This window comes from Vespula vulgaris, chromosome 1, assembly GCF_905475345.1.
Source record: "Vespula vulgaris chromosome 1, iyVesVulg1.1, whole genome shotgun sequence".
In the NCBI taxonomy this organism is placed as follows: Eukaryota; Metazoa; Arthropoda; class Insecta; order Hymenoptera; family Vespidae; genus Vespula; species Vespula vulgaris.
The window spans coordinates 10,827,709-10,853,718 of NC_066586.1; the positions used below are offsets into that span (position 1 = coordinate 10,827,709).

The 26,010-nt window shown below is 27.2% G+C and overlaps 4 protein-coding genes across 13 annotated transcripts; 2 read left to right on the forward strand and 2 right to left on the reverse strand.

The window, feature by feature from the left end:
- Nucleotides 1-1,617: 1,617 nt before the first annotated feature.
- On the reverse strand, nt 1,618-2,579 carry LOC127070749 (uncharacterized). Of its 2 annotated transcripts, XM_051009148.1 has the most exons (3): nt 2,343-2,579; nt 2,021-2,204; nt 1,618-1,963 (listed from the first exon to the last, which is right to left on the reverse strand). In XM_051009148.1, exons 2-3 carry the CDS (start codon nt 2,106-2,108, stop codon nt 1,806-1,808), a joined length of 246 nt encoding a protein of 81 aa, XP_050865105.1. In that variant the 5' UTR covers nt 2,109-2,204; nt 2,343-2,579; the 3' UTR covers nt 1,618-1,805. The 2 variants fall into 2 exon arrangements, with proteins under 2 accessions (XP_050865105.1, XP_050865094.1); XM_051009137.1 differs by having other exon boundaries at nt 2,021-2,579.
- Nucleotides 2,580-3,000: 421 nt separating this feature from the next.
- LOC127070721 (E3 ubiquitin-protein ligase RBBP6) lies at nt 3,001-17,528 on the forward strand. Of its 4 annotated transcripts, none has more exons than XM_051009034.1 (16): nt 3,001-3,476; nt 4,229-4,412; nt 4,502-4,736; nt 4,965-5,204; nt 5,272-5,438; nt 5,522-5,887; nt 6,655-6,916; nt 6,986-7,253; nt 7,348-7,657; nt 7,796-7,865; nt 7,938-8,222; nt 8,296-8,610; nt 8,845-9,138; nt 13,111-13,359; nt 13,462-13,689; nt 13,801-17,528. In XM_051009034.1, the coding sequence occupies exons 2-16, from the start codon at nt 4,247-4,249 to the stop codon at nt 16,226-16,228; spliced, it is 5,883 nt and encodes a 1,960-aa protein (XP_050864991.1). In that variant the 5' UTR covers nt 3,001-3,476; nt 4,229-4,246; the 3' UTR covers nt 16,229-17,528. The 4 variants fall into 4 exon arrangements, with proteins under 4 accessions (XP_050864991.1, XP_050865002.1, XP_050865013.1 ...); XM_051009045.1 differs by having other exon boundaries at nt 3,001-3,393; XM_051009056.1 differs by having other exon boundaries at nt 3,002-3,476; nt 7,010-7,253.
- On the reverse strand, nt 17,323-18,377 carry LOC127070736 (centrosomal protein 20-like). 2 transcript variants are annotated; one of them, XM_051009128.1, is made up of 4 exons: nt 18,266-18,377; nt 17,883-18,096; nt 17,551-17,760; nt 17,323-17,468 (listed from the first exon to the last, which is right to left on the reverse strand). In XM_051009128.1, the coding sequence occupies exons 2-4, from the start codon at nt 17,908-17,910 to the stop codon at nt 17,332-17,334; spliced, it is 375 nt and encodes a 124-aa protein (XP_050865085.1). In that variant the 5' UTR covers nt 17,911-18,096; nt 18,266-18,377; the 3' UTR covers nt 17,323-17,331. The 2 variants fall into 2 exon arrangements, with proteins under 2 accessions (XP_050865085.1, XP_050865076.1); XM_051009119.1 differs by lacking the exon at nt 18,266-18,377 and having other exon boundaries at nt 17,883-18,131.
- Nucleotides 18,317-25,833, forward strand: LOC127070728 (popeye domain-containing protein 3-like). Of its 5 annotated transcripts, none has more exons than XR_007784624.1 (10): nt 18,317-18,505; nt 19,272-19,451; nt 19,595-19,855; nt 20,154-20,521; nt 21,534-21,691; nt 21,821-21,923; nt 22,020-22,160; nt 22,295-22,460; nt 23,228-23,501; nt 24,112-25,833. XR_007784624.1 is itself a non-coding variant. In XM_051009094.1 (9 exons), the coding sequence occupies exons 3-9, from the start codon at nt 19,633-19,635 to the stop codon at nt 24,177-24,179; spliced, it is 1,227 nt and encodes a 408-aa protein (XP_050865051.1). In that variant the 5' UTR covers nt 18,317-18,505; nt 19,272-19,451; nt 19,595-19,632; the 3' UTR covers nt 24,180-25,833. The 5 variants fall into 5 exon arrangements, 2 of the variants coding, with proteins under 2 accessions (XP_050865051.1, XP_050865062.1); XR_007784625.1 differs by having other exon boundaries at nt 24,115-25,833; XR_007784626.1 differs by lacking the exon at nt 18,317-18,505 and adding an exon at nt 18,871-18,889.
- The last annotated feature ends 177 nt before the right edge of the window (nt 25,834-26,010 follow it).

Here is a 26,010-nt window from a genome sequence, read left to right on the forward strand (position 1 = left end):
TTTTTTAAACTTTTCGCTTGGATGCTCGTAAAATTTTCCTTGAACAATATTCATTGCTGATAGTTCAACATTGACGTTCGAAGGAAAAATGTTAATAAATAAATTAATTTAAGTTTGATTTAAGTCTCTGACATATAATGATTGAGATTGTGTCGTATATTTTGAAGCAGATTGTGGATTTATTGTTTTGAACAAAAAAGGAGGTTTCGATTATCCCTAAATAAAATCGCGGATTACCAACCTACAGAAGAATATATACGCCATTGCATGTTGCGTCATTTTCAATTGGGATTTAATGCAACAATTGCAACAAAAAACATTTGTCGCGTATATGAGTACGTTTTAAAGATAAATGAGTGCCGACGTTGATTTAGAATATTTTCCAGAGATGATTTTGACTTATCACATAGTATTTGAACTGGACGATCTGCTGAACTCTATAATAATACTTTAAAATAATTAATTGAACCGGATCTAAGATTAACTATCCAAGAAATTGCTGATACACTTCTATATAAAAAATTAGCAATGAACAATTAACATATCGTTAATCATTATGAAATGAAGTAATCTATTTCCTATCAATATCATCATTGATGATAAGAAATAGATTACACAGCAATTTAGAACGTTCCAATCAATAGTTTTTTCCAAATCAATAAGCTATATCACTAGACTAATATATAGATTAAAATATTGTTAAAACATCAGGCATATGTATATAAACATGTTTATTGAATCATTTATCATGATTCAATGTTTCAAGAATAAACATCATTGTTTTATAAGTATTTAAACACTTGCAGCAAAAAAAGTCTGAGATATTTTTAATTATAGTTCAAATTTCTAGTATTACTATTTAAAATGATATATGTGGAGATATAGTGCTAATTAATTTGATAAACATTCTATGAATACATTTTGCTGCATTTAATACATATAATGATAGAATTTCTATTAATTATTATTACAAATATTTAATCTTTAATGTATATACATTTTGCCAACAAATTTTATGAAAAGTTTTTTAGATATATGAAACATTTGAAAATAATAACCGTAAAAAATACATTAATAGAAAGATCTAGAAAGTATAGAAAATAACAATAAGATTAGGTAATAAAAATATTTTCTTTTGTATGATTTATTAATATTTTTGCTAACAAATGATTGCAGTAGAATTTTTGCTTAGTCCTTAAGATTTAATATGTTATATTTTAGAAATATATTCAAAGTCTAAGTGATTAATTTGGATGAGGATAAGATTAAATGATAAAATAGTAAATGTACAAAAAGTTATTTTTGTATCCACATGAAACTTTTTTAAAATATATTTTTTCTAGCCATATGAATTGTAAATATTAATATCAAGTGGCATTAAAAGAGAATCATTCCAAATTCTGTATGTGATTCCAACATATATATTTTTGCTTATATGTATTACAAAAAAATTAAGAATGTTTAATCTATAATACAATACAAATTGTCTTTTATTATCAAACTTTTATTAATAAGGAACATAAAAAATACATTAATATCTATAATTAGAAATGTTACAAATAAATTAAAAATATAGATTATATTTTTGTACCTATTTTGTATGATATGAGTACATTTATACTTGTATTGATATTTTACATGTGTATTCTATAATCTGTATATAATATGTTTAAACATAAATATCCCATTTCTTGCAATTTATAATTAACGAAAATAAAGAACAATTTGAATGCGAATAAACTGAACAATGAAAAATATCTATTAATATTTAATATATTTAAATTAACATAGTAAGTTTAAATAATTCATGATGTATTATCAGCTAACAAATATGATTCTTGTATAGATGGTAAGTCAATAAAAGGATGTTGATCATGTTCTAATGTTTTTAACATTTCAAGTATTTGTAAACACTGTGGTTTATACAGGCATAAAATTTCTAATTGCATTTGAGCACATTTAACTGAAATATAATATTACTTTAAATATATATTTAGCATACATTTTTAGAAAAAATTACCTCTCATCTTTGATATTTCATCTAATATCATTTTTAAATTCAAATCTGTTTTTTGTATCTGAGGCAATATATCACAATATTTTGACATAATTATTTTGTAATGTTTTTTTTTATAATTAAAACTTGTAAAATATAATTTTACTGAATTTTTCAAAATTGTGATTTTAAACTAGATAATTCGTATCTAAAAATATATATAAAAATACGTATGATACAAATTGTAACATAAAATATTATATATTAAAGTTTTGATTGGACAGAATTAATATAAATACAAGTATCATCCAATCAAAATTAGTGGAACTTATTTGTTATTGGTTACTTTTGTTTTTTATTGGAGAACGAGTATTCAATTTATAATCTTCAGATTACAATGTTGTCAACGAGTTACTTTGTTCTTTTTTCGTTCAAGAAGTAAGTTTCGTTGTTTCTCCTAGTTTTGTTAGCTATTTTTAGAAAAGGTTGCATCCTTTTTTTCTTAATCAATTATATTTATTTGATAATATCGATTGTTTTACTTAAATTTCATACTACATAAATAAAATATAGCAAAATCATAGAATGTACATAGTAAATACGTATATGTATGTATACATATATACATATGCTTATAGGGAAATTTTAGTAAAATTATATATTTACTAAATAGTATCAAGTTTTTTTATTTTGTATTACAATAAAATTATCATATGTAGAATTACGTAAAATAATCATATAAAGGATAAAGTAGATTATGATACTACACATAATGATTATAATATTTATATATTTGTAATATACGAAATGATCATACTTTGTTTATACGTTAGTAACTAAATAAAAGTATAAATTCTTTTCAGTAAATTTTTAAAATGTGAACAAGAGATACCGTGTGTAATTTGTAATGATGCTAAAAACATACCGCGCACAATAAAGTTGGCAACACAACTGCAGCGCCATCTCTCAGATACTAGTAAGACTACGAATCCGTATTACTTTCGCTTCACACAGAGCATTACAACATCATTACACAAAAAGTTATATTAATTTATTTTAATAAAGTTAAGTTTTCTGTTATCAGTAGTTGTTGACTTTCCTTACGTATGAGCTAAAAATTACTTGAAAATGCAATTGCTCTCTTTCTCTTTCTCCCTCTTGAAAACTAGGGAAATTTAGTTGTAATATATAATTCACTAGACGGAAGTACTCAGCAACGACGTGAAATAATTAATATATTTTTCATTTCATTAAAATGATTCTTTTTTACAAGTTTGTATAAAAGCAGACAGAATTTCAACGAAAAAAGCATTTGAGATAAATTTATTTGTAATATTAGTACCTGAGGTGATACCGATTGTGCCGTCTATAAACTGAATATTTTCAACCCTTACCAGGTACGGTCGAATTGTTCACTTCGCGTTTGTGGTGTTCGCATTGTATTGTTGTGTTCGTAATGTGAGCACGAATTTGATTTAAGGTAATATATTATAGTTTATTATATATTTCATCATCATTTTATTATTTTAGTATAGTAATCTTTTATATAGATATTCGAAATATGTATTGTGTTTATCCATCTTTGATCAAAACATCATAATATTCTAATTTACGTATCTGTGGCGTGATTGTAATCTTTTATAAATTTTTATAATTCCGAATCTTCCTTAATTGCACTTCATAAGAATTAATAAATGTACAATACTGCTTACGTATATTTCGTCTTATAATCTCTTATGCATATGGAGATTAAATTGTAATTATCTAACCTATATACAGATTAAAACAGAGTACTATAAGTTAGCATCTGATGCGATACATCGAAAATTTTTTCTATCAGATTTAATGCTCCTTTAATAAAATTATGAAATGCTATAGTGCTGTATGTCTATATGTGTTGTATTTTATATACACTCTATATAAAAACCTTTACTTTTATTCGAATAATGTATAAATTGATTAAAAGTTTTATCTTATGTTTTCTTCTTATTATAACAATTTTGTTTACACATGTTATATTACACACTATATTCATATAGAAATATATAAAAAGTGTATATGTCACCCTACCTTCCCCTCAAATATGGAAAGTCTAATATGTAAATACTCTTTTATATCTTTCTTTAGAAAAACTAAAAATTATTCAATATATGTCTTTATAAAAGTATTTATAAAGGTATTAAAAATATATTACTTGTATTTTAATTCTTTGTTTTTATTTTATATCCATAGGATATTTAAACATCCAAGATGTCAGTCCATTATAAGTTTAAATCTACATTGGACTATGATACCGTTTCTTTTGATGGACTCCATATTTCTGTGGCAGATCTTAAGAAAGCTATTTTTCATCAGAAACGTATTGGAAAAAATACTGATTTTGATCTACAAATAACAAATGCTCAAACAAAAGAAGGCAATTTCTTTTTAATACTATTCTTATTTTCTTATATATATTATTAAATTGTAAAGAATAACACAATTATAAAAGAATTTTATTTTTAGATTATACAGATGACAATGCATTAATAGCAAAGAATACTAGCCTTATCGTTGCTAGAGTTCCGTTGACAATTCAGCAGAAAAGGTCCTGGGATCGTAATGAAACACCCCCATTCAGTAATTTAAAAGATGAAGCTAATTTGGGACGTGCTGTAGATCTTACTAGACTTGATGGTTCAGAAGAAGATAAAATTCGAGCTATGATGACTCAATCGACTCAAGACTATGATCCATCAAAGTACGTATATGAAATTTTCAACAGTTATATATATAAAATGCTATATCTATACTTCTACATCTAAAATAATATATAAAAACAATTAAAAATATTCTATTAAATCAATTTATTAAATGTATATAATATTACTATATTATATTTATTCCATTTCAATATTATTATTATTGTTCTTTTTAATATTATCATTATTATTGATAGATACAAATATTTCTGTTCATGTTTCATTAGCTACATGAAAATACGTGGTGCAAATCAGACAGGAGATGTACCTACAAACTATCGTTGCTATAAATGTCATCAACCTGGACATTGGATAAAAAATTGTCCTCTTGGTACAAACCAAGAGCCAATTGAAATTAAAAAGAGTACAGGAATTCCTAGGAGTTTTATGGTACCAGTTGAAGGTCCATTAGTACCAGGTGCAATGATGACACCTACAGGACAATATGCTGTTCCTGCTATTGACCAGTAAGTTTCTAATTAAGAATTAGACTCATTGTAACATTGTAAATAATGACTATTGTGATTATTTTAGTCAAGCATACAAAGAAGGTAAAAAAGAAAAGCCACCATTTTCTCAAGACCCTGAACCTATTGTAGAAAAGCTAGAAATACCAGAAGATCTATTGTGTAACATTTGTAAGGATTTGTTAACTGATGCAGTAATGATACCATGTTGTGGGAATTCTTTTTGTGACGAATGTAAATTCATCTTTTTAATGAATATAAAGTAAAATTCTATAGTATATATATTGTTGTATAATAATTATTGTTTTATGTAACAGGTATTCGTACATTTTTATTAGAATCTGAAGAACACGAATGTCCAGATTGCAATGAAAAAGATGTTTCACCAGAAACGCTTATACCAAATCGATTTTTACGTAATGCTGTTATGAATTTTAAAAACGAAACTGGATATGCTAAAAGACAAACATATAGACCTGCTCCAATTAATCAGTCAGTAGTGCAACCAGAACCACCAAAAATTGAAATACAACAACCTACTACACAAGCCACTGGCCAAGTTAAATGTGTTCAAACATCTAGTGTTGGTAATACATTAGTAGAATATGTTGAACCATCTGCTAATTTTGAATCCTTACCACAACAATTTCCATCCACTAGTGCACAACCGCAAACTACAACAAGTGAGTACTCTTTTTCTCTTTTGTATGTGTTTATGTGTTGTTAAAATTAATTATTTTTATTACATGATATCCATTAAATAATAAATGCAAATAATAAATTTTCAAATATATATATACTATTAGTTTACTACACCATTAATCTAAATCATTACAAATCTTATATTTCCAAATTTTATATTTTCTTCTTATCAAAAAAGAAAAATAAAACGTAATTATACAATAAAATATGAATAGATTATATTAAAAAGTTTAAATGTTATAAATTTACACTTCATTTTGTTACTTAACCTTCATTAAAATCATACACAAAGAATTTTATGTATAAAAATATCATTTTAAAATATAATTATTATAAGAAACAGGAATGGGGGGAGAAAAATTTATTTCCAAATTTTGCTACCCTTTAATTTTAATTCTTACGCAAAAGTAATGACAGCCGCCATTATCGACGTGCGTAACGAGTCTACTTTTAATGTTATATACTTTCGTATGTTGCGATCAAAAAATCGTGCGTATTTAATGTTATATCAGTGATTCTTTTGTAGACTCTCAATGTAATGTGACGTAATTGTGTAGTTCAAAGTTTATTTTAGCAGCTGATATTTTATTGTACCTAACCTCAATTATCAACTAAATGTAAAGTTTATAATAGAATAGTATAAACAGAATACATATTGTTTAAAGTGTTAGCCTGTAATATTGTATAAATATTATTTTTATTCTTGTTATATATTAATTTTATTTTTTATTATTTCTTTTTATTGTAGCACTTCCTGAGTCAAATTCTGAATCAGATTTACAAAGTGATTCGGTAACAAAGTTAACAACTGATGAAGAAGCAGAAGTTCCACCACCACCAGGAACAGAACCGTTATTACCAATTCCTGCTATTGGCAGTTCACCAGAAAGAGATCTTGAACGAAGTGATCCTCCAAGTCGTGATAAAAAAGATCGTGACAATGACTATAGTGGAGAAAGACAATCAAGAGAGAGACGAAGAAGTTTTAGTAGGGATGGTCATCGTGAAAGGTTTGTAAACAAAATACAAGTAATGTTACAAAAGAGTAGTGCAGTATAGTATAATATTTTTTTCTTAAGATTGGATTCTACTGGAAATTATAGGAGTGGAGAACGTGGTCGTAGGATGGAAAATTTACGAACAGTGAGTCGTAGGCGATCTTTATCACCTAGGCACTCTCAACATAGCGATTATTCATCTCAGGGAACGACATTACCACATGTAATGAATCAACCTCCTTCAAAAACTTATCAGGGTATGCCACCAGATGATGGACATTACTCGTCCACTATGCATTATGATAGTGGAATGCGAAGATCAACAGAAGATCGACCTGGGACTCCCACTGTAAGTTTGATATATGGAAATACTTCATTAGTACTTTGTTACATATTATACTATAATGTAGAATTATATTTATATGGAATGTTTTCAATTACAGGTCGATGAACCCCACTTACATGTTCCCTCTTCTGGAAATCAACCACCTCTATTACCTTTCCCACCAGGAGAAGATCGCATACCACAACCAAATTATAATCAACCTCCACCTAATACACAACCACATAATCCTCCACTTTTACCAGATCCATATATGACTCATCGTATACCAATGTATCCTCATCAACAAAGTTCTCATTATGGTCCACCAAGATATGAAAGACCACCTTATCAGCAACCAGGATACAGACCATCTCAACCACCACGTAATTATAACGGACCACCAAGACCTCTCCGTGGATTACATCATAGTAAGCAATACTATATATCATATATGTTAAAGCAATATTAGAGAAAATATAATATACACTCATTTTACATGTTGTTATATATGATTAAATATTATCATAGTTTTTATTTCAATGATCATTATATGAACTTTTATTTAGTTGGGTACAGAGGTATACAGCCACCACCACCAGGATTGGGGAGGAATGTACATAATGGAAATCCTCCTGGGTAAGTTAAATTTTACTTAACATTTATACTGTGGATCTATAATCTATTATAACTTTTTTTGTTATTTATTAGTATTATTGACGATCCATTGGAAGCATTTGAAAGAATGCTCAGGGAAAAAGATGAAAGAGATAGGAGGCTTGGGAAACATAGAAGAAGAAGTAGAACAAGATCAAGATCTCGTAGTTACACCAGATCTAGATCACGTTCTTTTAGTCGAAGATCACCATTTCCGGGTCGTATAAGCCGATCACGAAGTCCTCCTAAAAGAAGATCATCAAGATCTCCATTGCCATTAAGAGCTCGTAGTCGTACACCAAAACGTAGATCGAGAAGTGGCAGTTTCTCTATTAGCAGGTAATTAATGCAACATTATTATTAAAATTAACATATTTTATATAATACAATTATTTATTTAATGTATTTGTAGATCCAGATCATATTCACGAAGTCAATCTCCCAGATTGTCTATCCCTCGAGATAGAGATAGAGAGCGAGACAGAGACAGAGACAGAGATAGAGACAGGGACAGAGATCGAGATCGAGATCGAGATCGAGATCGAGATCGAGATCGCGATCGCGATCGCGATCGCGATCGTGATCGGGATAGAGAAAGAGATAGGGAAAGAGATAGAGAAAGAGAAAGAGATCGTGAGCGCGATAGAGATCGGGATAGAGATCGTGATAGAGATCGAGATCGAGAAATACTACCCAGATATAGATCTCCATTAAGATCACCACCCAGGTACCTTCTTATTTATTTTATATGTTATTGTTTTATTATTATTGTTATTATTATCATTATCGTCATCGTCGTCATCGTCGTCGTCGTCATCATCATCATCATCATCATCATCATCATCATCATCATCATCATCATCATCATCATCATCATCATCATCATCATCGTCATCATCATCGTCATCATCATCGTCATTCAACTTCCATTGCAATAATGAATGTATCATTTTTATTACAGATTTCAAAGAGATCGAGATCGTGAAAGAGAACGTCCTCGATCACGAGAACCACGAGATGGATATAATAGTTATTATAATGATTCTCCGGCGCATGAATATCAGTTCAGAGATCGAGAGCGTGACTTACCACCTAGAGACAGACCGATATCTAGATATCCAATAAGAAATCAACCATCCCAGCATAACATACCGCCATTGTTGCCTCATCTAGTCACTGGAGGTCACCCACCACCTCTTATGTCATTGGGACCTCCACCTTCGGACAGGAAAGACTATTATGAATCCTACAACAGGTATTTTCGCCTCAATAGTATTTTAATACATGTAAATGTTAAGCAAATCGTCTATCAACATATTTATGCTGTTGTTCTAATCGTACAATAGCTTGAGTACATTACTAATAGAGCACAAGCGATTTTAGTAATTTTATGACCACATTTTTTACAATTTATGTATGCAATAGATTTCTAAACATTTTTATTATTCAAACAATAATAGAAATGTTGAAATATATATATACACACATATATATATGTATATGTATATGTATATATGTGTATATGTATGTATGTATGTATGTATATATGTATATGTATGTATATATATATATATATATATATATATATATATATATATATATATATATATATGCGTGTGTGTGTATGTGTGCACTTTGCACATAATAAATATGGGTTTGAAACATAAGTTTGGTACATTCAATATATGTGTTATATCAGTAATCGTTTTTTTATGTGCATATATTAATGTTTTTACATATTTATATCTGAGAAGCATTTAATATATAGTTCTAGCCATTTGTAGTAGTAAATAATACATTTTATCAGATTAATTTATTTTGAATTGTTCCAAACTTATGCATATTTTTATTAATTTTACCACTATGCATTATGCAATATTGGTGCATTGAAAACCCTTATGAAATCGTAATATTGTGAGAAAACCGTTGATAAATGAAAGAAGACGTTATAAATAATTGTACACAATTTTATTACTATAAAAAATAAGAAAAACATAGCATGCAATGAAGTTTTATCTTTAGGGATAATAAAAATTAATATTTCACTCAATACATATTATTTTATACATTATAGTTTATTGCAATTTAATATTGTTGCAAGTACATATGTATATACATGTGCTATCAATATTCTTCAAGCATTCTACTGTATATTTATCCTGCTATATTTATAACTTTTATATAAAGTAGTATCTATATACAGTAGTAGAGCTTATGATATATTATTTTTTCAAAGCTAAAACTTAAAATAGATAAATTTTGATATTAACAACAGAAGTTAAAAATATTTATAAGGTGAAACGTATTATTTATATTGAGATGTATCTATTATTTATGAAGAATTCTTTAAATAGTGTTGGCGAATATGTGATGCATAGTACAAATATTTAATTATAAGCTTGTTTAGAAACATTCAGCAAATATAAATTCATGATATATGCACTGTTATAACAATGATGTGCATTTTAATTTTGAAAAAAGCCATGAACTCTGTTTTATAAAAATTAATATGAATATAATATCATGAACTAAAGAACTATTTTTTAACAAATACCAATGCAATTAAGTTCCTAAGAATTTACTATAATAGATTTGTGATTATGCTTTATATTATGATAATATACTTAAGAGCATTACTAAAACTAAATTTTTCCGAATTTGAGACTTTTTATAAACTGTAAGTTACCTGCAGAAGAAACATTCGTTTACATTGTGAAATTGGCATAAGTAAAAATGTTATACTTTTCAAGGAATGGTACTGGATTCATGAATGACAAAATGTATGTATGCGGATGTGTGCATAATGCACGTATATATTCTGTTGTATTGTTTTGTTGTATTTTTTGTTATAAAGTACAATGTATATTACATCATAATTTTATTAAAACACGATAAGAATCTTTCAGAATGTTATGTATGAAATGGATTCTGTATCATAAAAATTTATAAGTATGATTTTATTGAAATAGTAAAAGATATAGTTAAACTATTTTCACACATCTACGAAAAATATAATAGTAGCTTTTTATTTGGTGATATATTGATTTCTTTAATATGCTATACATGTTTTTGAAGAACTTTTGTGAACAATATATATGCATCATTAATATCATTGAATAATAAGGTATTATATTTTGAGTAGAATTAAAACTCAAATTTGAAATCATGATACTTAGATTATGCAATTGTTTCTTTATACTGTTGCTATTTTATAAATTTATTAATTACTTAATTTTATGTTATTACATATTTCTCTTTATAAAATTTTAAAAGTAGAAATAATTAGTGAATGTTTATAATGAAAATAATTCAATATTTTAATCACATTTGAGAAATACTATAATATAAAATTTACTACTTATATATTAGAAATTTATTTTAGTGTGCTTAACAATTCGTTCATTACATTTATTTCATTAACTTTGTAAATTGAAGAATATATAATTGAATAATGTTAATAACAGTATGTGCAAATGAATATTTTTAAATATAGTAGTCTTTTCGATTATATATTCTACAAAAAATTTGATAAGTTTTGGAAACAAATTATTTAAGTATATATTTTGTATATAAGTTGTACATTAGCTTTATTCTAAATATTTAATATAATTAATTTTATATTATGAAATAGTCGACTTTTTATAGATTTATAAGAAATATGAAATAAGTAAATATTTAATATTATTTGTATAAACATGGCCATTGCTATGTGTTGTTGAATCTTAATTATATCTATATTATTATTATCTATAGTGTGTATATATACATACTATATATATATATGTGTGTGTATATATATATATATATATTTATATATCTATATCTAAGAATCATATTTAGTGTATATATTATTTAAGATACTGTATCAAATCCTTCTGTATGATTTCATTTTGATACACATTTCCAAAAAATTGGATAATGTTAAAATTGAGTATTATGTACAACAAACAACAGTTTGTTATGTTTCTCTTCATAGCTAATTTTTGTGTAATTTTATTGAACATTTATGTGTTCTATTTTATTATATTAAATTTATAAAATATTATTTTATATATATAACACAAACTATTATTTTCCATGAAGCTACACATGTCACCATTACTTTAATCATTGTCATTTCATTGCATGTACATAACGTGTTATTATACATATATTAATATTACGTTATATAAAATAAGAATATATAAAGTCAAAAAGTGAAAGAAGAAGAAAGAAGCAAGGAAAAATTTGATCAACATGGACCATCTTGGAGATTGCAGAAGCTACCCAGCTGATTGACACGTCTACATGGTTTCTGAATCAGGTGAATTCAGGGCCAAATCAACATTTGTAACAAAATAAAAGAAACATCTGTATTTTTGTTAAATTGCAGTGCTTGAAGCAAGAGGTATTACTGAGCATGTTAAAAATGTTTGTGAAACACGAATTACCAACATGATAGAAATTACAATCTGGCTGACTTTTATATAACTTTTGAATAAGTACATACTTAATTGTATTTTGGTGAGTAAACTTATTTTACAGAGAAATACTAGCAAATACTGCATATCTAATATAATACTTATGTATTTCCCTTGCTGCACTTAACATGTACAAAAAGTTATAAATGTTGGTTTAATCATTTCATGTATTTTTATGATACTTTATTCTATTATTTACAAAATTTGAGTAACATATTATTCTGAGTTGTTATACCTTGTAGAATATTTTGGCTTTGAAAAAAAATTTTTCAAATGTGGATGAAACGGTTTTGTAAAGTTTTATTTTAAATATTTGATTTATTGTCAATTACAACACAACACATTACATCAGTTATTCAAAGTTTTGTATTATTAAAAATTAATAAAGTACCTAGCTAAATGGAGCAGAATATGAAAAATAATAATTAAACAAAAATGACTTACATATATTATTCTTATTGCTGTTTATTCTATTTACTGTTAAAAGTAAGTTTATGATTTTGATAACTCTCTATACGAGATGAAAACATTTACTTGATATGATAGAAAATACATTGTGATTATTTTTACCCAGGTTAACACGATAACTCCCTTTTAAATTTATATATGACTTTTAAAGCAAAAGGTATTAGTGAATGTGCGAAAATATTAAGGGTATATAAAATTTGTATACTAATTTTTTTACTTTGACATATAAAGAATGTTATTGCATTTTTTTGTATTATGTAACGGATACATGATCAGCTTTTTCTACTTTTTGTCAACAGATATTCTGGACCTTCACAACGTTTTGGTAGTCCACTTCGAGATCCACCTCATAAACGATTTGATGATGTTGCACCTCCAGGAACTGAAGGTTATTATGACCTTTCTCCTCCAGGTGTTGAACATTTGGATAGACCTTTACGAGAAGATCGTGAAAGGACACGTGTATTAAGAGATCAAGAAGATCGTGAACATCCATTGAAGGATCATGATACTGAGGATCGTGATAGATTAACTTTCAGAGATGACAGGTACAATACTTTAAATATAAATATATAATTACAAAAATAAAACTAAAAAAAAAAGGAAAGATCTAATGTTAATTATATATATATATTTTTTTTTTAATATAGAATTCGTGAACGCGATGATCGTGTAAGGGAAGATAGAGACAGAAGAATTGTAAATAGAGATCGAGAAGATCGTGAAAGACCAGCATTATCAAGAGACCATGATGATAGAATTCGAGAAAAAGATGATCGAGATAGACGTGAAAAAGAAAAAGATCGTGATGACAGACATCCTCGTGATCGTCGCGATGAAGACAGGCATATAGAAAAGAAAGATTATGATAAAGATCGGTATGTCTTTTGCGATGCTATCTTATTCTTTCTAAAGATAAACTTGAAAAAATTGCTTATTGTACTATAATTAATAATTCTTAATTTAAATAATATTTGTTTTATATATAGTTACAGAGATGAAAGAGATCGTCACAGAGTAGAAGACAAAAACCGTATACGAGATAAAGATAGACGTGATAGAGATTATGATCCTGAAAAGGACAGGGATCGTCATGATAGGTATGAAAGACGTTCCGTAGAAAGAAAAAAGAACAGGAAGAGTCCAACTCCATATTTACAAAAGAGTAAAAGCGAAGCGAAGGACACTTCTCCAGAACGACTGAGAAAGAAAGAGAAGGAGCATGAAGAGAAAATAGAAGATAAGAAGAAAGAGAAAAAGATCAAAGAAAAGAAAAAGAAGAAAGACAGCGATGAGAAAGAAAAGAAGAAAAAAAAGAAGAAAGAGAAAAAATCGGGACAAAAGGAGGTAATGAAAGAGGAGCCAATTAAAATGACTGAGAGTGAGGATACATTGACAGAAAATAAAACAGAAGTAACTTCACCCATCAAAGTTGAAACTGTAAAACCAAATAATGAGGATGATAACGTAGATAACAGAATAGAGTGTATACCTAACGAAACCATAGTTTCTGCAAAAGAAGAATTTGAAGATAAATCTTTAGCCATGAATCCTGAACCACCTGAATATAACGAACCTAGTCCAGAAAGATTGGAACATACAGAATTTGGTACAAATCCACCCAATCCTAATTTTAAACCCATACCAGAATTAAAATCAGAAATAAAACCAATAGATAGTCTTTACAGTGGTTTAGATGATACAGAAATAAATACTGTAATTACAGAAAAATATTCTTTATTGTCAGAAAATGAAGTAGAGGATAAAGAAACTGTATGTGAGGAAAAATCACCAAAGAAAGATGAATTTTTAGCTCCTGTACCAGAGCTTTCTAAATGGGAAAGAGATGATACAATAGAAAAGTCTGATGATGTATGTGAATCTCCTACAGATAAAATGCAAATGGACGAACCAAAATCAATGAAAGTAGTTACTTCTGAAGTTTTGAAAAGAGCTGAGAATGCCATATTTCAAAAAGCTATTAATGCAATAAGACCAATAGAAATAAAAAAGATTAGTGAGAGTAGGAAGATATTATATCAAAATCCAGAGCCAAAGGTGCTTGAAGCAGAACCAACTAGAGAACAACGGAAAAGTGTGAATGTAACCATTAACGTTGGTAGAAATGAAAGAAATGTAGAAATTACAGAACCTTTGAAAAAAGCGAAGATAGATCGAACAAAGTTTAAACCAGTTCCAGAGACTTATTCTCCAACGCGTTTGTCTGCTAAGGAGAGACTTGGGGACAAAGTGGAGGATAACAAAGAGAGAAAAATTAGTCCAATCAAAGGCTTTTTAGATAGAAGGGAAACGAAAAGTGAAAATCAGTCTAGAAGTCGATCTCCAAAAAGTACAAGAGATAAGAGAATATCACCACTTATGGAGAGAAGAGTCGATTCTTCATTGGGTATACCAAGTACCGATCGTAAAGTCTTTCTAGAAGAAAGGAAACGAGATAAAGACAGAGGTGAACGTTCAAGGGATAGAAATGATTTCAGACATGAGAGGCACGAATTAAGAGATACGAGGGTAGAATCAAGACAAGATTTTCGATCGAATAGAGGCGAAACAAAAGGAGAACGATCGGATAAAGATAGAGAAAAAGATCGAGAACGAGAAAGGAGAGGTAGAACACCTCCGTGTGTATTTAAAAGAAACGAAGTACCTAAAGTAGGTCCTGGTAAACCTAAAGAAGATGAAGATGATAGAAGAAGAGATAAAAAAGTAAGAGAAGATAAAAAAAGAAAGAAGGAACATCGTAGTAGAAGTAAATCTAAAGAACACAAGAAACGTAAAGAAAAGAAACATAAGAAGGATAAAGAAAAAAGTCAAGAAAAGAAACAAAAGCACAGAGAAAATGTAATTTTGAAGGAAAAGACTGAGACAAATGAAAGCAAAATTAATTATGATAATCCAGAACCTCCTCTTGTAGAGACTTTAAAAAAACAAAGAAAAAATCCTAGACTTGTATCTGATCGTAAACGTAGCATACTCGATGAATCTAGTTTTGAACCTGATTACTCTGCATCTGATTCTGAATCTGAACCTGAAGATGGTAAAATTATCAATTTACCTACCAAAAAATTAAAACTTGAAGAATCAGAATTAGAAAAGGATATAGATATAAAGTCCTTGAAAAAAAGGTCTAAATCTACTAGCAGTGAAGATACATCCAGTAGTTCTGAAAGCACAAGTTCCGATTCTGATAGTTCTGATGAATCACATAAAAAGAAGAAAAAGAAACATAAGAAACATAAAAAAAAGAAATCTACTAAAAAAGATAGTAGTTCAGAATCTGATAGTTACACTGATTCATCTGAGACAAGCACTGATGAAGAAAAACACAGAAAAAAATCAAAAAAATCAAAAAGCAGGAGTAAGCAATCCAAGAAGAAAAAAAAGTCGAAACATAAATGACATCATTAGGTAATTTTGAAACTTCTAATGAAATATTGGTAAACATTTCTTTTTGGTAAATATCTTTTAAAATTAAAACAAGCATTGACGATTGCATAAATTATTGACGAAAGTGAAAAATGTGCATTGTTCTTTGCATATCCATGAACTGTAATAGATAACTGCTTCTTGCTGTATACATAATGTTAATACAAAGTCCAAAAGTAATTTGGACTTTAAGATTAATATGAACTATAAAAATTATTAATGAATTATTTATTAATGAACAAATTTTATGATCATAACGAATTTATGAATATATACAGAGTAAATAGAATATTGTGTTTACAAGGAAAGCATTTCTTCTATCTGGTAATATTGTATGGCCTTTAAGTAATTATATTCTGATTTCAATGTTAAAACCCTATAAGTATCATCATTTATAAAGAAATGTACATTATAGCTGTCAGTAGGTCATAATATCCTTAAGATTTCCAATGATGGTATTGCTAAAGAACACCTATCTTTAGGATTTCTGCTATCTCAATGTTATATTGTACTTTCATAATGTAATATCTCATACATACATACATACATACATATATATATATATATATATATATATATATATATATATATGATGTCAGGAAATAAAAAAGAAAAATTCTTTTAATGTCTTTTTAAATTTATTTATACATTAAAACCTAATTTTTCATGTATACTGTAATGTAAAAAATTTACAGCTTATGTACTCATTAGAATATTACATTAATACAATTACAAATAGAAAATTAATCAGTACAACAAAATACAATTTAAGAAGTAAATAAATACAATTTATGAAGTAAGCCTAATGTTGCAGTTTTTATAAATACAAAGGAAAACTAAAATTATATAAATATTTCAACCTTTATCAATATCATTTATATCGATTAATGCAGTATTCAATGTATTATTTTGAATCTAAATGTTAAGTGTATACAAAATGAATGACATTATTATAATTTATATCATAAATTATTGACAGATATTAATGTTTGATTCATATAGAAGTTCTATAATGCGATATAAAAATAAATCTACTTAATAAGCAAACTTCGTTGATACATATAATATATAATTTCTTATGTATTTTTCATATGCTTCAATGTATCTATTATGCCACAAAGCAAGGGTAACTTTTTGCTTGTATCAGTTTCTTTTATTCCCAAAGCTTGTGCCAGTAATGTTCGATCATAAGGATGTTTTGAAAGATCGCATTCTACAAGGAGGATATTAATTTTGATTAAATATTGTATTTTTTAAAACATGAATTAAATGATATAGTTTAACATTTTTTCTACCTGCAACAAATACAGTTGAACTGTATTTAAATCCCATCCAATTTAAATATTCGCGAACAAGCTCATTGAAAATAACAATATCAGAAGATTGTTTGGAATTTTGTGTTTTATTTTCCATATTAGAACTATCTAATAATTTGAAAACTTCAGTTCGCATTTCAGCTCTTATACGACCAAGCTCTCCACCAGCTTCTAAAGATTCTCTTACCGCTATAGAAAAATGACGCTAAACGTAATGATTATGTTTCATACATTGTAATTTATATAAGAGATATGTATTTCTAAAATGATATGCATGGTGGTACAAAATACTTCTAATTTCCAGTACATACCATTTACCAAATCTTTTTCCGTTGTCATTTTATCAGTACAGTTATATCAATACATATATATTAATATTCGTATACACACGTATACGTATATAAATGGAATTTTGAAGTTTTATCAAATTTCTTCAAAATATTATTTAAAACAACCTCCAAATTCTATCAGTGATACCAAATATCTTAGCTCCTTCCGCGCGTTGCAATTGTATTGTGCTGGCACCTTGCGAATATTCAAGAGAAAATTGTAACAAACTTGAAAATTTAATAGAAAGATATATAAGAATAAACCAATCAACGATTTTTGTTTATCTATAAGCAATTTCATAGAAATGCCATCGAATATTAGCGAATGTTTTTGTTGTTTATAGATGGTACATTTCCGAACGTACCTCATTAGTTGTAGTGTGGCCTATTTAATCCCCTCTTGCCTCTTACACTTTGCCGTCGCCTTTACTTGTCCCTGCTACAGTAACGTCTTTCTGCTAGTTTGACGTTTATTGGATAAGTGAATTTGTTTCGTGTACCGAGTTCAAATAATTCTAACAATCATAAGGAAATACTCGAAATTTCTATTTATTTATTTATCTGTATGCCTTGCGTAAGCCCGCATTATTTTAAATCTTCCATGAGTAAGTTATTTATTGATTTCAATACGATACTTAATAACATGCGTCAATATTCTCAATCTCATAAACATACATTGTCAAAAAAAGATATTTCAATTATTAGATTTTGTATCTTAATAAAAAATTAGACAATAAAAAATGATCAACACATTTTATTTACTATTAAATTCAAGCTTGCTTTTATGTTTCTAAAAATGGTCTATATATCGTATACTTTTCAACAATATCAGTGATAACGACTTATCTTGATTATTATATAAATAATCTTTGAATTAATTTTATCGTCAATAAATTCTGTGAAATACAAATGTTTCTATTCTAACTATTAAATAAGTTACTAAATTTTGTTTTGAGCACATATATTTTTTTTCATGCAATCATTCATGTGTATGTTAAATAAAACTTCTGACTAAAAAATTAGACTATAATGTATAAAAAAATAATATTTATAGTAATAAATATTGTAAAATATTAAATACAATCATATATAAGAAGATTTAATCTAACCTCTTTATTTTATTAAATATTATCAGTTAATTTGTTATAGAAAATTTTAATAATTTATAAATAATGATCTGTACTTTTTCCAAAATTAATTATAATTTTTAAAAGTAATGATTTAAAATAATATGATATACAGTATGATAATCTTAATGTGAAGTTGGAAGTTAATATCTAAAAAATTAATATTTACTGAATGTATTAATAACGATCTATACTTCTTTATACAAGATAATTGTTATAAATATATTATTGGTCTACATTGCAGATGTTGACATTGTCTTCCCGCAGCTGTTTGTAATGCAAATATCCTTCCTTGACCTGAAGCCTACAAGATGGTTTTCATCTTCAAGTTCTAATTTTAGCTGAGAGTAATGTAGATATATAAACAAAAATTACATATTCACAAATGGCACAGAGAATTCACTATTGCATCGTTTATGAATAAGTATGAAATATAATTTCTAGTCGTTAATTAATAACTCTATAGTTAATTATATTATCTAATTATAACATGTTGGAAGTACTTTTGAATATTAGTTTTCTTTGTTACACTATAACTAAAAAATTGATAAAATTATTTTTATACAGACTGAAACGAAATTGGATAATTTGGTGGTAATGCGGGGATGTGGATCTGTTTTGATTTAATAGGAAGCCGAGAAGGCTTGGGTGCTTCCATTTCATTCCTTATACTTCTATATTCAATTTCTAATAGTGTTGATGCTAGTTTGACAAATGCTGATACATCCAATATACCTCATAACACTGTCACGTCAGATATATCATCACCAACTGTTACGCATCATGAGAATGACGAATGTAGGAATGTGACCACTGATGATAGAGCAAGTATGTATACCTCTTTAATTGTGTATATTTCAACTTTGTATAGTTTTGCTTTGCTTTTATGGTACATACACATAGATACAAGTATCGATGTACATACATAAATTTTATGACAATGCAGTTTGACATAGAATAGATAATTCTAGTTTTTTTTCTTTTGTAATGTTTTCAAATATTTCTAAGGACACTTTATCTTGTTAAAAACACTTTTTATATTTCTTTATCATATTTAATTTCTTAAATTTCATAATATATTATTCACTACTTTTTCGGGACAGTTTCTTTCATTAATATTTCATAGGTTCTGGACTGTCAGTGGTCAGCCATGGAACTGGCCATCCTCATTCGCCAACAGTGCCTCCAACCTTTCTCCACGGAGTTCTTACCTGCCAACCCTATCAAGGAATTTATGTGAACCATGTCTATTTTCAATTAGCAAATGTCTTCTTCCTATTGTCACACCTTGCACCAAGTGGCATACATGGTGTCCTCTATTTAAGGTGCACTCTGCTCGTGGGCTGTGCCTTTCTTGCTTTGTGGGGCTGGACAATAGCTTGCTGGCTGGACGTCGTGCTCTGGAATGCTCTCTTTGTTGTCATCAACTTCGTCCATGTATGCACGCTTCTTTACAAGCTCAGGCCTATCAAGTTTTCAAGGGAAGTTGAAGAGGTAAGTAAAAGATAAAAGAGAAGCTATAATGACTTAGGACAATGTTACAATATTTTATTTTGCACATTTAATATTTATGCAGCGTCCTAAGACAGATCTGGGCATAGGAGAACATAATATTGTTTAGGTGGAGAAAACACAAGTATTTGGTTTTCAATAAACTCCCATGTTCAGGCCTGTTTTAAAAGTATATAAATTGACAACTGGTTACTAGAAATTGATAAAGTAATTCATTAAGGTTTGAAAAATGTTACATTCTGTATATAAGATGCTTTGTATTATTTTATGGAATTATATGATAAAGTTTTTATAACATTTCTTTTATTTGTCAAATATATATGTAGTTATCTTAACATGCATCAGAGATATATATTTATATCATATAAGATGAAAAGTAGATTGATATGTATTGTATTGCATAGCTTAAAATATGTTTGAAAATTATGTATAGTTATGCTTTGCATAACAATAGATTTATTAGTAATTAGACCTTTGTTAAGGAATGCATAGTTGTAGATTGTAATGTGGAAATTTTTTTCAAATATGCATTTGGAAATTCCAACTGATCAGAACTTTTTTAGGTATATTTTCTAATTTGTAAAGTCTTTTTCACTAGAACCTATCATTTATTATGTGATAATAATCGTAGTCTAATTAAACTAAGTTTTGAAAACAGTTGGAAGAATTAAATATCAATTAATATATATAAGAAATGTAGCTTGTAATCATGTAGCTATTATTATTATTGTAGCTACTGTTATCTTAATATGGTATATAAGGCATGCTATAAATTTTATTCTTTCAAAACCATGTAAACCTTCTTTAACTTAGTCTTATAATGATTTCAGGAGTAAGATGGCAATTTTTAATAAATTTTATGTAAATAAGTCTCAGTTAAGTTATAGTGTATATTATAAATATATTAGTGATACTTTAAGACCATAGCAATGTTACATTAGAATTTAAATCTATATATAGAAAAAATATCTTATACTTAGTTTTTGATATACAGGTATATATTGCTGTATTCCAGCCATTGAGAGTATCACGTCATCAATTTAAAAAAGTCTTAAATTGTATGAAGATCATCAGACAATTAAAATATCAAGAAGTTTACGCTCAAGAGAAAGTAACAAAAGTTGACTCCTTATCATTGGTGTTATCAGGAAAGTAAGTATTTAATTATTCATCTTTAAGAAATGAACAAATAATAATGAATTTGGTACAAATAATATTGAATTTAAGTTACAATTAAGATTTTACGAGTAAAGAACATGAATCTTCTCTGTTTTATTTTAGATTAGTTGTATCACAGAATGGAAGAGCATTGCATATTGTCTTCCCACATCAGTTCCTGGATTCTCCAGAATGGTTTGGTGTCTCTACAGATGAATATTTCCAGGTATTTTTATTTTACTTTATGCATAGAGTTTATAATACATGAACTTATATACTATCTAAAAATATATATATATTAAAGATCTATTTTATTCTACAGGTATCTATAACAGCCATGGAAGAATCAAGGATATTATTATGGCACAGAGATAAGTTAAAATTAAGCATTATTAGTGATCAATTCCTGCAGGCAGTTTTTGATCATATCCTTGGCAGAGATGTAGTTAAAAAGTTGATGCAGGTAATTTTTTGATCGTCTCTTATTATTAATAAGGCACACATAAAGTGTATGTTATATTTTGAAAACGGGAAAAGTAGATACATCTTTATGTTAACTAAAAACATAACAATAACTACATTATAATTATAATACAGGTTAGTGAAACAATGGCTGCTAGCAGTCATCAACAACAAAATGGACAAGTTATTGGTCTTGGCAGCATAGGGACGTTAGAAAATGATCCAGATACTAAACTGTTCGTCGTTAAAAAAACGGGTGATAGTCAGGGGATTACTGCTCTTATCAGTCGTCAGCTTCAAGGTAACAATTATCAAATTACATATAAGCATGTTTATATGTTTATGTGTTAAAAAGACAGTTTATGTTTAATTGAGGTTCAATAGAATAAGAGAAAATATTACTATTATGTGGTTAAATGAAATATTAATTCCTTATAACATTTAACGTGATGTTAAAAAATGATGAATTTCAAAACAAAAATAACAGCAGCCTCTATGATAAAAAATTATATCTACATATTTATATGTTTAATGCTGCTTTTATTTTTCTGTTATTTTAACTAACTTTTTTATAAGGTCAGTGTTAATTTTCATTGAGGATATTATAGTATTTATAGTATTTAATAATATACATCATAATAAATGTTTAGTATAATTAAATGTTTAGAATATATTTTAAATTATATTTTATTACAACTATATTACATATTTGATTTGATATGACTTCTATATGGTAGCATGTTAATATGCATGTTAATATGTTATCCTTCTTGATTTATGGTTATGGTTGATTTTTTCTTGCACACTTGATACAGTTTCAATTTCTAAATGTTTTACTACAAATATTTTTTATAAGTACTTTGTTCTGATTGCTTTTATATTTTATAAAGACTTTTCATCTTTTTTAATGTGATAGATAAAATTGTATTAAATTCTCTATATAAAGGGAACACTATAGAATTCGTTTCAATGATAAATTAATAATTAGTGAAAATATTTATTACCTGCAACTATTATTATGTACTCAAGTTTTTAATTTTACCTCAATTTTGATTTTGCTTTGGATAGAAGAGAGAATGCCGCTGCTGTACATGAGCCAAGAAGTACTACACAATGCCTTACATCATACCTCAAATCATCTGTGTGCGCCTTATACACGTCCTTTAAATCCTGTGCAATGCAACGTTCAGTCTTCCTTATAATGCTTTTGCTACAAATTGTGCCTTTATTTAGCACGTTTGTATGCATTGCATATATTATGTTTTCGAAACGAGCATACACATCTCATATGACTCTTACAGAAAGACTTCATTTATTCTTTTCTCCCGAATATTGTATGCAGGTAGGTCTCTCTTAAGCGTCTTTCCTATTGTTTTTACTTTTAGATTCAGATCTAAGAAACTAGTTACTAATAATTTTAGTTTTTATCAGTATTAACCCATTTTAGCAGCTTATATGTGATGTTAAGTATTTATAGAAAATGATTTAATATATATATATATATATATATATATATATATATATATATATATATCCTTTTCAGTCAATTATAATAATTTAGACACATTAGTTGGAAAAATATCGTAAACAATATTATTGATATTGATTTAAATTGTGTGCATGTGTGTGCATTGTTATTAGTATCCGATAAAGCTTTTAAAATATGCAATAACAATGTAGGCTTTATTTTGATTACGGCAAATACTTTGAAATTATATTTATACTTCTAATTATTAAAATGATTATAGAAGTATCATAAAAGAACAATTATTTACTATAAGTTATATTAATCTGATAAGTGACTTTTATTTATTGTTTATATGAATCATTTAGTGATGATATTATGCTCATTTTATGAAAGTAAATTTAAAATTTATATATATAATATGTATTTAGTCCAATGAAATCTTTAATCTTTATTACATAACATTTTTAACATTATAAATTTACAGCAGCAGGTGATCCAAATGCTTGGAGATTGGGAAGAATCGAAGAGACTGATCATGAAACACCTGTCTAATGATTGTTAAATTGATGTCATCCTCGACAGTCAATATGATATAATATTGGTCTTTTTATGTAATGCAGTTATGATGAGACAATATTCATCATAATCTTCATAGCATGATGTGCTGTGCGTGGAACAATTGAACATTCTCTTGCCAATCTTTAATTTTGTTCACAATTAATCAAATTTATTAAGTGATAATAAAAAAGTAATTGTTTACAGCATAATAATTCTACTATAGTTTGTAATAAGATATACAAATAACATTACTTTATGCTTCCATTGTATTATAAGGTACTATGAAATTTTTGTTGTAAGGATCAACGATTATTATTTATTTATATATTCTTATTTAATTATCTCACATTCAATAATATAATGAATATGATTTTATAAACACAATAGAATGAGCGTTGTTCGATCGCAACGGCGTAACTTCTATAACATGAGATATTAAATTACAGTCTAACTGATAGAAGATAGAGAGGCCTATGAAGAGGATTGCTTTCTATACCCAAAAATAGTGCCTTTTTACTTCCACTTTAATTTTTAATTTCGGAATGAAAAGTATATACAGTACAATTGTATAAAATCGTTATATATTTATTCAATATTTTTTAAATAGAAATTTTCCAATATTACTATATATCATGTATGAGAAAAATAAGGTCACAATCTTGTTGAAGAATACATTCGTGATTGGAGAGATAAATGAAGTTACGCCATGAATGCGTACGAATATTACGAAGTGCAACATAGCAAATGTTTAAACCTTTATACTGACATATTGCTGGTAGAGGCAAATCATTGCCTGTAACTTGTAATGTTAATAATGTGAAATTATCAGAGATATTATAATAATATTAAAATCATGTTGATCAAATTTTCAGTATAAATTATCAGTATATAAAAGACTTATTCATTTCATTTTGTGATCATAATCTGTCATTAAAATTAGTTATTATGGATGAAACAATAATAAGGACAACTGTACAGAGGAAGAGAGATAAATGTTTTACTATTTACCAATGTATGTCAAATAAGAAAGTCTCAAATAACTGCTTTGACGAACAAGCCACAATTAAAAAATAATTTTAATGAAAAATAAAACTGCAGCATTTTTCCTGGAGTTTAAAGTGTAAATCTCAGGTTTCGATGTTGAAACGATTTCAGCAATGAAAAACAAAAAAGTTCTATTGGAGACAGTATCATCTAGTCTTTATAAATCTGCATTAATAGTTTCAAATGTCGTTGATATCGAAATCATGCACAGCTAAGGTTGTAATACATACTTTAAGAAGACTTTTTATATATAAAACATAGTTCTGAACACACATTTTATTCCAGATATTGCCAGTTTAATCATTGCATAAAAATGACATCGTTTTCTCGTACACATAAAGTATACGTGCATAATTCGTCTAACAAAAAGAATGAAATTTATTCTGCAAAAAATAAAAATTTTCCTTTCAACAGTATATGTCATTGATGAAAGGACCATTCAAATTTAATGTACTTTACATATAATTTATATATAAAAAAACAACTATAATTATGTCAATGTATTACAGTTATATGTTATATATCTTTGTTGTTTACTGTTTTCCAATGTTGTTATTATAGTTTTGTATATGTACTTATTTTCATTTTATAGTTAGGTAATAAATATGTGAATAATAAAATGAAAAAAAAAAAAAAAACGTATCATATTGAATACAATAATGATTGATTAAATAATGACATGAATAAAGTTAGTTTTAGAAAAAATTGGCTTGTTATTTTCAATTCCAATATATTTCATTTAGTATACTTATTTTACAGAAAATGTTATATTTAAACATGT

Bases quoted from the DNA above. Each gene is read 5' to 3' on its own strand.
- LOC127070728 (XM_051009094.1), top strand. From the start codon at position 19,633: ATGTGGATCTGTTTTGATTTAATAGGAAGCCGAGAAGGCTTGGGTGCT. The intron at 22,161-22,294 runs GTAATTTTTTGA...ATTATAATACAG, and splicing joins TAGTTAAAAAGTTGATGCAG to GTTAGTGAAACAATGGCTGC. The intron at 22,461-24,111 runs GTAACAATTATC...ATAAATTTACAG, and splicing joins TATCAGTCGTCAGCTTCAAG to CAGCAGGTGATCCAAATGCT.
- LOC127070749 (XM_051009148.1), bottom strand. From the start codon at position 2,108: ATGTCAAAATATTGTGATATATTGCCTCAGATACAAAAAACAGATTTG. The intron at 1,964-2,020 runs GTAATTTTTTCT...ATTATATTTCAG, and splicing joins TGAAATATCAAAGATGAGAG to TTAAATGTGCTCAAATGCAA.
- LOC127070721 (XM_051009034.1), top strand. From the start codon at position 4,247: ATGTCAGTCCATTATAAGTTTAAATCTACATTGGACTATGATACCGTT. The intron at 4,413-4,501 runs GCAATTTCTTTT...TTTTATTTTTAG, and splicing joins AAATGCTCAAACAAAAGAAG to ATTATACAGATGACAATGCA. The intron at 5,888-6,654 runs GTGAGTACTCTT...TTTTTATTGTAG, and splicing joins ACAACCGCAAACTACAACAA to CACTTCCTGAGTCAAATTCT.
- LOC127070736 (XM_051009128.1), bottom strand. From the start codon at position 17,910: ATGACAACGGAAAAAGATTTGGTAAATG. The intron at 17,761-17,882 runs GTATGTACTGGA...ATTTTTCTATAG, and splicing joins GGAAAAAGATTTGGTAAATG to CGGTAAGAGAATCTTTAGAA. The intron at 17,469-17,550 runs GTAGAAAAAATG...TCCTCCTTGTAG, and splicing joins TTCAACTGTATTTGTTGCAG to AATGCGATCTTTCAAAACAT.